This window comes from Girardinichthys multiradiatus, chromosome 23 (assembly GCF_021462225.1).
Source record: "Girardinichthys multiradiatus isolate DD_20200921_A chromosome 23, DD_fGirMul_XY1, whole genome shotgun sequence".
NCBI lineage: Eukaryota > Metazoa > Chordata > Actinopteri > Cyprinodontiformes > Goodeidae > Girardinichthys > Girardinichthys multiradiatus.
In genome coordinates, this window is record NC_061815.1 from 41,888,092 (window position 1) to 41,900,230 (window position 12,139).

The 12,139-nt window shown below is 39.2% G+C and overlaps 1 protein-coding gene across 5 annotated transcripts in view; it reads left to right on the forward strand.

Annotated features, from left to right (window-relative positions):
* The window catches only part of glra1 (glycine receptor, alpha 1), a 172,013-nt gene that overhangs the window by 140,574 nt on the left and 19,300 nt on the right, over positions 1 to 12,139 (forward strand). For all 5 annotated transcript variants that reach the window (XM_047353665.1, XM_047353667.1, XM_047353666.1 and 2 more), the window contains 2 exons: positions 3,301 to 3,515; positions 6,419 to 6,565. In XM_047353665.1, coding sequence (XP_047209621.1) covers positions 3,301 to 3,515; positions 6,419 to 6,565 — 362 coding nt within the window. The remainder of the gene's footprint in view (positions 1 to 3,300; positions 3,516 to 6,418; positions 6,566 to 12,139) is intronic.

Here is a 12,139-nt window from a genome sequence, read left to right on the forward strand (position 1 = left end):
CTACCCCTCGGTGAGCCCCTCAGAGAGTCAGAGATATGGAAGAAACAATAACTTTTCATTAAATTCTTATAAGGTAAGAGTAACAAGTACAACTCAGAACTTTTAATTAAAATCTTTCAGTGTATGTCAGGCGCAGCTTTTTCTTTACCTTCTCGCGATCCTTCATACAAGCCGATCCCTCACTTGCTACCTTGTCAGTTACAGTCAGGCATCCACACCATATCAGGATTACATCATTTCCCCTCCACGCCTTGTCAGGCTTGTCCAGTCTCATCTTCTGCTTGCCTCATCCTGTACGTTCTCATCCTCTTACCTAGTAGGCTTTCATTATTTTTCCCTCTACTCCGTGTCAGGCTCACTCAGGTCCGCACCCTCTATACTTAGTCAAGTTCGTCTCATATCCCCTCCATGCCTTGCCAGGCTTGACAGGTCTCACTCTCTGTTCTCCTCGTCAGGCTCAGCTGATTCTACATCCTCCACACCAATCAGGTTGTACCATTTCCTCTCCGAGCTCAGTCAGCTTCGCCCTTTCTCCTCCATGTGTTAGGCACTGCTTACCGCTTACACTCATCTTCTTATGTTTCCTTTTCCCTCACCCCTTAGCCAGTTTCTCATCCTTCCTCTTCTGCACCTGTCAGGATCACTTCATCCACTCTTCTCATCTCCCTTCTTCCCCTTCATTCGTATATCTTTCAGCTCAGTCTTGTCTTGGCATTTTTGGGGGAGGACATTTCTAAACTCAACCCTACGATGTTCAAGCCTTCTACGGGCTTCTCAGGTCAGGTGAATTTACTTCCCCTATCAATTTCTTGGTTCCATCTAGAAATGTAGCCTCAAGTGAGCCTCAGACCTCAAGTTCTATCCTGATAATTTCAAACTCAACCCTAACATACCAAAGGGAAAGGCCCATGTTTTATCTCTATTGTTCGCCTCGATGGCCCGTTCTGCCCATCTCAAGCATGCTTGAATCCACTCTTAAAACATTGCAAACTTAGCCCGCCCAGCATGCCCTTCTTCTCTCTCTAGAAGGAGCCCCATGTCTGCCCCATCGTCTTTAAGTTTGAGGCGTCTTTAGACTAGTACAACCCGCCTCCTAGTCGGGTCTCAAGTCACCTCCATAGAATTGGAGCGGCTATACAGCAGCAACCCAAGCGTTTAACTCAGCCGTTGGCCTTCTTCAACCACAGTCGCCAGACTTCTACTCTGTGCTAGCTGTTCAACGATCTCCCAGTTCTTAGGTATGAGCTTCCTGCATTAACTGGTGGTGGCTGGCCTTTCAGATCTGTCTCTTCTTTCTACTCAGTTTGCTGATTTAATCTTTTTAATCCTCCTAGATCCTCATCCCCCGACATCCTTTAGGTGCAGATCCGTTCTATCTTCACGCCTATTCTTCTCAGTCTCCGCCTCATTTTTCTCCTCTACAGGCATCATCGTTAATTAATTATTTTCTTTCTTAGATCTTCAGTCTAACCCTAACCCTAACCCCCTAACCTCAACCCTAACTTAATCCTTTTAAACCTCAATAACTTCCCTTCCTTTCTCATTTCACTTTTTTTTGGGGGGGAAGACACCTTAAATCTAACCCTAAGATGTTCATTCAAGCCCATGTCATTCTCAGCATTCACGTCTTCTACTGGGGTCTGAGCGCCAAAGATATTAACATGCACTAATAAACTTTTCTAATTGCATCCCTGTCTTCTCTTTGTGAGTCTTTCCAGGTTGAATTACTTTTACGCTTTGAAGACCAAACTAAAAGATGTATTCTTTTGTTTTCTGGCTCTAAGATATATTTGGCCTTCAATGGGTTACAGCATGTGAATGATGATCAGCTGACCAGAGTGGATGTCGTGATATAGAGGTGGTACTCTAATCTGTCAATGATCGGGGTAAAAAAGGGTTTACAGAATCACAAAGACAATAGAAATAGAAATATCCTTTATTGTCACACAGTGGGGAAATTCGGGTGTATTAGCAGCAAAGTGACAAGCAAATGGAAGCATGCAAATTCAGTCAGTCAGTCATTTTCTACCGCTTATTCCATAGTGAGTCACGGGGGAGCTGGTGCCTATCTCCAGCAGTCTATGGGCGAGAGGCGGGGTACACCCTGGACAGGTCGCCAGTCCATCGCAGGGCAACACACAAACAACCATGCACACACTCATTCACACACCTAAGGGCAATTTAGAGTGACCAATTAACCTAACTGGCATGTCTTTGGACTGTGGGAGGAAGCCAGAGTACCCGGTGAGAACCCACACATGCATGGGGAGAACATGCAAACTCCATGCAGAAAGACCCCCAGCCAGGAATCGAACCCAGGACCTTCTTGCTGCAAGGCAACAGTGCTACCAACTGCGCCACCGTGCAGCTCGCATGCAAATTCACACAAAGTAATATATAATAACATATATAAGAATAAGATACTGCACATTATGGGCAAATTTGCAACATATTTACAAAATACTACAAACGGTATACTTAGGGTTAAAGAATGTGCAACTGAGTAGGATAATTTTCTAGATTTTCTGAGTTTCTCTTATATCTATCTTATAATGTTTCTTGTTGTTGAAGACACCTGGTGCACGGTGAAACGTTCCAGTGGATTAAATTGCTTCCAGGCGTTCTGTCCTGATTACCAACTGCTTCTGCACTGTATGCTCTAACCTGCTCTTTGCCTGGACATCTCAAAAGAGGGCTGTAATTGTAGGGCCAAATGAAAACAATGAATTAAAAGGAAGCAACTTACTTCAGTGTCTGACTCAGGGTTAGTCTCTTAAAAAGACAGTGCTGTCCAAACTTTTTGTCTCTTGGGCCACAATTGTCAAGTTGTTTCCCTTCTAAATCATTGTAGATCTGAAACATTAAAAGGATCTTGCAGATTTTCCTTATTAAAATAAGGTCCTTCAATGTCCACCGGTATCCCAGCAAGAATGGGATATTAGTGACTCCACATTTTATCAATGGTGCAAGCAAGTCTGCTTTTAATGTGTGCTTGTGGTTTAGAATGAAAATCAGTTGACATGGGTAATATAGGATAAATATTTTGTGTTGTTCTTAACATTTTCCATTTTAAGAATTTTTTTATTTGTTAGAGGACATCTCGCCCTAAAAAGTTTAAAGTATTCATCTGTGCTGGCATGCACAATTTGTACCATTCATGAATTGTTTGGGGGCCCACAAAACCCTTTCAGGGCCCAAAATGGCCTCTGGACCATACTTTGAACTTGGATCTTTTCCCAAAGACTGATAACTTTTGAGGTTACAAACTTAAACTAAATAACCTATGTTATTCTCTCTCAGGTAAATTTACTTGCATCGAAGCTCGTTTCCACCTGGAACGTCAGATGGGTTACTACCTGATCCAGATGTACATCCCATCGCTGCTCATTGTCATCCTGTCCTGGGTCTCCTTCTGGATTAACATGGATGCAGCGCCTGCCCGCGTTGGTCTGGGAATCACCACCGTGCTGACCATGACCACGCAGAGCTCTGGCTCCAGAGCCTCCCTGCCCAAGGTGAAATCAGACAAATGTCTAAACTCATTCAGACCCTTAAAGATGCATGGATTCAGTTTAAATGAAATTAAGGGGAAATGGCAGAAAAGGCATTTTGACTTAGTAAGGTACAGTCAAGGGCAAAAAAAATTAAAACCCACTGATCTTTTCAAATGAAAGTGCAGCAAAATGAGCTTGTCGGATTCGTGGGAAGCTGTAATCCAAACACACTCGCTCAGTTTGTTTACATTTGGAGCTCCGTGCGCTCTGAAAACTGAACAAGTGAACCGTGATTCCTCTGCAGTTCAGCTGTCATAACAATAATCACGTTCCACAGCTGAGCTTACATGCAACTCAGTCACACACTTGTGGGCAAATCAGGGTGACTGATATCAAACACACCTACACATCATTCTGCATCATGTCAGGTTGGTGCGAAATGGAAGTGGACATAAAGAACATTCACAGGATGGGTTGGCAGTGTTCTCTTTGAGGATTTAACCAAACAGCTGCTGATGTTCATCCATGAACCTGCTGTGTTCTGCTTATCTGAGGTTTGGTCACGAATGTGATAGATCCAGGAAGGACTCCAGACATCCTTCTCCCCAGCTACACTATCCCGTTTCTCATGAGGGATTCCAAGGCGTTCCCAGGTCAGCAAGGATCTGTAGATCCTCCACAAAATTCCACAAAGTGTATCTCTGGGTCTCTTCCCAGGGTGACATGACTGGGAAACCTCCAAAGATAAGAACTTCCAGAAGAATTCAGTGGCTGAATTGCTTCAGCTGGCTCCTTTTTCATGCAGTAGGTCAGTGGTTCTAATGCAAGATCTCATTTTAGCAACTGGTATGCAGAATTGCGTTTTTTCAGTCAGGATCCATTAGGGGTGTAACGGTACACAAAACTCAGGAATTAGTATGTGTTCAGGTTTTAAACTCACGGTTTCGATCAATCAAGGAAAATAAATACTAAAATGTTTTCTTTTTACTTTACTAGTCAGCAGTAAACAAATAGCCTTCATGAATTTCTGAAATAAATTTTATTTTATTTTGTTCTAAATATTAAAAAGTCTAGAGCTAACTGGAGATTCGGTTGGATGTTTTACACTGAATAAAGTAGCATAAGCAAGCATAGCTAATGTCTGGATAGACAGATTATGCAACAATAAAACCACTTGAAAACGGTTAATGTTAATGTGGAATAATTTTTATATAAGACTATGCCCATATTTGATACAACACAATTAATCATTTTAGGGTTGTTTTGATATTTTGACAACCTAGTTTACCAGCTGTACCTAAAAGCAGCATGCACAGCTGCTGGGAAGTCCTCTCGCATCAAAGGGGATTACTCCGACTTGCATCTCATTCGAAGAACAGAGTTTGGGCTGAGTGGATGCTACAGGTAGCCAATATGAATGTCAGGTGACTTTTCTCCAGTACCTGTCATGTTTACATTTGGTTTGACGTTGTTTCAGGTGAGTAATTCAGTTAGGTACAGACTGAGCTATTGTACCTTACTGCTGTTGAAAGATGCATAGGCTAACATAAAGTTCTGGTTCGGTCCACCTTTTTTTCTTCTCTGTAGCAGCATGAGAAACCTAAATGTTCCCAAATAGCAAAGTTTAGTGATAGTTGGGGGTCTTCTCTGTTTTGTTTTGGTGTCACTTTTTAAAGTTGTGCTACAGGATGTTGCTTTACACACTTAGTTCTGCACATACTTACACATGTGTATCATGGCCACAGGTAATGGTGGAAGATGGACCAGTAAACTGAGGGATTGTATGTTTAGCTCAGCTCCTTCACCACAACAGACTGAACCAATACTCTCATCAGTGAGGACAAAGCCCAATCAATCTTTTCACCGAGGACCAAGAGGATGTGGGGGATAGTCAACCTTTGAGTCCAATAATGCCACAAGAATCCACCTTTATGTGACCCACCAACCAGTGCATTTCAAGATGGTTATGCTGGAAATCTGGGTGTCCTTTAATGCTGTCGTGATCTGGCTCAATGTATTTTGCAGATGTGCAGCCTCTGAAGGTGGCATTTGAAGGAAACAAAAAATACTGTTGACAATGATTTGATGCTTTGCAGTCCAGCATTACTCAAGATTTATAAAATACTGAAAAACTTACCCTAGTCTGAAAATACTTTTAAATATTACTGCTAGGTTCAAACCTTAAGGTTAAAAACTGTATTGATTTTTTTTTATCTGGTGAACCATGTCTATGGTGATTTGGTCACATTTTGGATTGCTATTCAACTGAAATACCCTATAGTGACCAATTTTAAGTTTTCTGAATAAAACCAATACATGTTTTTTTCAACACTTTTGTAAAGTCATCCACTTTGACAAGTTACTTGGAGACTTTGGAGTATCACAAAGTGTTGTGTAAGTTGTGTAAGAATGACCTGTTTCCCTTTATGTTGCCTCTTTATGCCTGAATGATTATCAAAGCAAGGCGTTACACTGCTGTTCAAAGATACAGGTTTTCCTATCAGTGTTGCAAGGTGAACTTATAGTCTGTGTGTGTGTGTGTGTGGTGGGGGGGGGGGGGGGGTGTTTGTGTGTGTATGTGTGTATGTGTGTGTGTGAAAGATCCAAAGTCATATTTTATTAAAATTTTATACAGCTGATTGTGTTTTCTCTCGCTTTGATTCAGGCTTCACAAAGTAATAAGTGTAGAGATAAAGAGAAATAATGACAGGACAGGATGTAAAGTAATTACAGAAGGATCCAGGCAGACTTCATTTAGTCCCTGTCAGTCCAGGTTCACTATTTAATGTGAAAAAACCAGGTAGTGATCAACAAAAAAAAACACAAAAAAGGAAGACCTCCAAAACTACAAATTATGCAACAGGGTCTGTTTATTTATTGGGATTCAGTCTATGTGATGATTTTTTTTTTTCAACTACCTGCAGGTGTCCTATGTGAAAGCCATTGATATCTGGATGGCCGTCTGTTTGCTGTTTGTCTTTTCGGCCTTGTTGGAATATGCCGCTGTGAACTTTATTGCCCGCCAGCACAAGGAGCTGCTGCGCTTCAGACGGAGGCGACGACACATGAAGGTAAACGCTTCTGACTTCTTTCTTGAAGGACTGACCTTTCGGTCCTGTGTCAACTGAAAAATCAGTCACACTTTATTTAAATTTGAGATTTTATGCCTTTATGCCACTCCAGATCCTCTAGAGTGTGGTAGATTTTTTATTTTTTTTTTGGCCTTTAACAAACAATCAGTTTAATTCATGAGGCAGTTGTTTGGTCATGTGAAACAGAGTAAACAAAATGTTCCCCATGCTTGAGTCTTCAGAATACATTCTGCCCTCGTTTGATTCTGGCTTTGTGCAGCGCTGATTATTGTCTGGTAGAAAAACGAGGCATCAATGTTTTATAGGCGGAGCGCCGATTGAAGGCTGAGCCGAGCAGCACAGCAAAGGGCTTGTTGTGAATTCACAAACATACGTACCAGTGAGAAAAAGAAAAAATCCTCTAGTTGTTGAAATACAGTAAACGGCTGCTCAGAGGTCTTTTATGTTTTTTCTGGGCCATTCTCTAACGTTTTAAAATATATCCTTTTAAAATATTAAATAACATGAACATCTATTAATTATTCTCTGTCCGCCAAACTAATTAACAAAGGCTCACATTAACAGAATAAGGAATTAGAAAAGCTGTGCTCTAATTATTATGATGAAGAACTGTTAAATCAGAAATGACTCTCCAGTGCTACACTGTAAATACAAAAAACACAAAGGTGTTCAATAAAAATATATAAATGAATAATTCAAAGTGCAGTATGGTGCATAAACACAATAAGCATTGTAGTTGTAAACATTGACCTTTTTTTAGTTTGGATTCTTTATTGATCCTGTGGGAAATTCAAGCAAGCAGCAGTGCTATAAAACACAAATACAAATGTAATCTAATAAATAAAGAGAAAATAAAAATAAAGCTAAAGTTGTGTCTGAGATGATGAGAAGAGTGTTGTGAATGTAACAAAAGTAACTTTTTTATTTTCTGTGTTATTCCACTCAGAGCATTGATATATCCTATTTCTGAGGGTGAGTGCACCACATAAGCCACCTTTATTTATAGTTTTGACATCAAGGTGAGAACAATAAATCTCATTAGCCACTTTAACTTTATTAACTGTCCAAATGCTCAAGAACATTACATCAGATAATATTAAGTATTATTAAATAGCTTGAAAATGTATGGTTTATTACATTTCTTTAGTTTAGATGAATTTAGTTTAAAACACAATTGCCCCTTTCATTTTGTCTTTGGATAATTTTCTTTTTCTCTTTTTTAAATTTTTTTTTCTAGTTTCTTACAGTTTGTTTTAAATCTGCACTATTTAATCAGTGCATTCTGTTTGTCTGGTTGAATTTATTGGTGCCAGGGGTTGTATTGAATAAGGAGTAAAGCTGTCGGACTGGCACAGAATATTGATGCGCTGGCTGATTGTGAAGCTGGCGGCCATTGTGGGGTGCAGGGCAAACAAAAAACAACAAAAATTCAAACAGCCACAAGAGAGAGAACAATGTGCTTGGATTTGAGCAAGGGGGAGATTTGTTTGCTCAAAGTTAGTGAACATGCATACATTTAAATGATGTTATGTAATTTGGTGTTCAAGGGTTGTTCAAAGGTATTATTAGGACACAGTATCCTCAGAACCTGAGTTATTAGGATGCCACATTTTAGAACTGGGATTAGGGTGTGGATAAAGCAAGGTTTAGGTTGACTGCCTATTTTGATATTATCATAACCATGCATTATGACTTCATCCTACATTATTTTAGTAGTTCAATAAATTTTTATTTGATTTTAAAATGCCAGGAAAGAGAATCAGGCATTTGGATTTTGATAAAACAACAACTATGGTTGTAATGTCACATGAAAGATGAGATTATCTTCACAAAAACAAAATGAGACCACATTTTTTTGGAAAAATATGAATTCATTTTGTGCCAATACTTTTGTAATCAAACATTTTGTTTTAAACCTTCTGTTATTCATAATTCAGTCAAATTGAGTTTAAATTCCTAAAAAAATAATTAACTTGTATCACATATACCTACAGTGTCATGTCTCTAGTCCTAAAATGTAAACGTTGTTTTGAAAAATCTATGAGAAGTGTAAAATACATTCAGGTATATACTGTTTTCTATTAGGTGCTTTAACCTTTGTGTGGTGTTCATATTGTTTTTACTCAGCCAATGTTTCTGGGTCTGGTGGACCCATTGCATTTTGTGATTTTTAATGCCTCACAATCAAACACTTAATTAAAATCATGATATGAGTGGAAATAAATTTACAATTAATTTACATTAATTGTATCATTTTTCCTTCAGTAAATAAGGGTTAAAAGCTTCCACAAAAAAAGCTTCTTTAAATCTAATTTAGCCAGACAAAGTTATGCTGACTTCAGCTGCTTAACAAGGCAGATATCCTTTAGATGAGAAATGTTGTGATGTTTTAATATTGCAAAACCTCGTACCATAAGATCTCATTTTACCCCTTAACAATACTAATATAGGATAGGGTTAAGTGTTTTATCAGCTGTTAAAGGATCTTTATAATCTGTTTATCATGTTATTTACACATAATAATCACATCATTTAAGCAGATCTCTAAGTAACTAACATTGATTTATTTAAGACAAACACACACAGTTGTAATGAAATTAAATTGTTAAAAAGTAAATGGGCAAAACAAACAGCCGTCATATGGTGCCCAGCATAAATATCTTCATTTTCAATTTAAACTCTCTTCTTGCTACGTGTTTGGATATTCAGACAAATTTTTTATGTAGTCCCGACTGAAGAAAGACATTATAAGGCCACATTAACCTTGTGCCACTGATTGTTTAAATAGGATCAAAGTTTGTTTGTGTACAAGTTGTGTTTTTAACTATGGCATATTTTATGTACACTGCTACACGGGGAAACGGCTGATTTCGGTTCGATAGTGTTTGTTAGTAATGTTTGTCTCATGCATTGTACGTGGCGTAGTTGTAGAGCGTGCGACCCAGACAGAGGCCTTAGTCCTCAACGCAGCCTTTCTGGGTTCAACTCCTGACCTTGGAGACTTATTCTGCATGTTTTTCCTCTCTCTCCACCCTACTTCCTGTCAGTCTACTTAACAAAAAAAGAAAATTAAATGCCACTAGTGCCACAAAAAAGTTATGTTTGTCTTTTGTTGAATTTCACAGTTTTATTCCTGCTTAACTACACTTGGGCATTTTACAGCTGCTGGACCATATTTGAACCTTTAGATGTTCCATACTGGCCTGCAGTAATAGTTAAAAAAATCAGAAAAAAACATGCATAAAACGTTAAACCTGGACACAAATTTGAAAATGATGTTTTCATTTCTGAATAAAAGAAACTGTATTTATCTATCTACCTCCAGTGTATGCCAATGTCTGTTCATGTTAAAAGAGGACTGATACAGATCGTTAAGAATTTCACAATTTATGGCCTTCTAAGGAAGGGTTGCACAATATATCAGCATCACAACATCACTCTACACATTTTTAATATTGTAAAGGACTGTTAGGACTGTAGTATTTCTTGGTTGTTAATTTGCAGTCATCATGCATTTAGCCTGCCAATAAGATATTCAGCCTGTTGGATGGAGTCTCACTGCAGTAGATACCCATGCCTGACACAGATGATGGTTTCCAAGATGCTTAAGATCACAGATCTGGAGAACAGACTGTTGTTCCCAATGACTGCAACCTGAATGGACATCATCAAAATAATTAAGAGCAGAGTTTGACATCCTCTTTTAAAAAACTCTGAAGAGCTCAGAGATGCAGTGGGAGAGAGTTAGCAGGGGTGAGAATGTGATAATATGAAAATCTATTAATCCTTAATCCCATTGTTGTCATTCCCAATCCCCTGAGCCCTGACGGCAGGTGAAGGGGTGGATTAAACAGTCTGACTACGGCTGCAATTTCTGGGAGAGTCATACACAAAAACTTTCTCTCTATTTTCTTGTCTATGTCAGGGTCTCTCGACCCTCTCATTTGAGCAGTAGGAGCAGTGAGACTGCAGGCTTGAAGCTGAAAAACATCTGGCATGTTAGTCGTTTTTTTTTTTCTGTTTTGTGGTTGTGTGATGAAAGCAGGAGGTGAAATTAGGCTATCGCTCTGTTACATAACAAGGATACTTGTCTGTTCAGATGAGGCCAACATGTTAGTGATTTCACAGCTGACAACATTTTGGTTGTTGAAAAATTCTTCGACTGCTAAACTCACATTAGTAAATAGGTGAGTTAAGGTTCTTTGTTCCTACATAACACAAAGTGGGGTTGTGTCACGTCTCTCTGCCGGACCTGCCACAAATGATTGCTTTGTTTTGATGATAAACTCATATTCTGATGAAACCACTAACTTAAATGAGAAGTTTTTAATATAATATATCTCAAGCACAGGTGAATCATGACAGTCTTCTTTTTATCAATTTTCAGCTTTCTGACCATGATAATGCTAATTTGCATCCTGAAAAAAATGTGTCAAGCATCCCTTTTGTTACAAATATAAATATAACCCTGCACTGACTTCTGTAGAGTATGCCATCAAAGTTCCCTAAATTCCACCAGTTTACAGAGTGAAACCTTCACAGTAAGCAGCTTTTCTACTTCTTCATGTAAACTATTTGAAACCAGGGCCTCAAGGAACTGAAAACACTGTGAGGAAAGACGGTATTTGCATTTGAAGCTGGACTTCGCATAATTTTGTGGCGATAGAAAACTCATCATTCAAAACATTTATTAAATTCAGCTGCTCTGGTCTTTTCCCTCTATTTCAAGTGTAGTTTAATAAAGAAAAGGAGTGAAGAAGATGATTCGATATAAAAAAGATGAGCAGCCTCAATAAGATGTTGAGCATTAATCCTGACTATCGTGCTGTGAAATAAATCTGGTGATGGTGAAAACACCCTCCCTGACACCATGAGGGAGAGAAAGACAGACGGTCCTTCGGCGTCACGTTCTTAATTAACCTCCCAGGCCAGTCCTTCTAATGTGAGTCTAATGTGATCCATTAAGGAGGACTATCAGTCAGGTTTCAGCTCAAAGGAAAGCGTCACTGCAGCATGTAGAAACCAGCAGACTGGGGAAATCAAAGACAAAACATGCAGATGCTGTCAAATCTTTAAAAGAAAGAGCAGGGGACGAAGTGGAGGCATGTATTCCTGGCAAATAAACAACTCTAACAAGGGCTCAAGCTGCCTGATCCTTCTCCTCACAGTTGGAGGAGGCAATCACTCTTAGTTGTCATCGAGAGGAATCTCAATGATGACCCTTCAGCTTTGTGTAATTGTAGTAGTCCTTAGAGGAAACACCTCTTCCACCTCCTTTTGACATTGTTTGAGGCCTTAAAAAGAAGACAGTGACAGCGGACTTCCACCATTTTCAGGTCAAATCTGCACAGGTGAAATAGTGGTATGCTAGTGAACTTCGACTGAGGAGAGCTAATCAGTTATTTGGGCCAGCTGAGGCTATTTTAATACGTGCTACAGAGATAAACTCTAATGTGATTTAATGATCGTTTCATTGTGCATGTTAAAGCAGTGGGCAATGTGGATTCAAAGTCAGTCAGTCATTTTCTACCGCTTATTCCATAGTGGGTCACG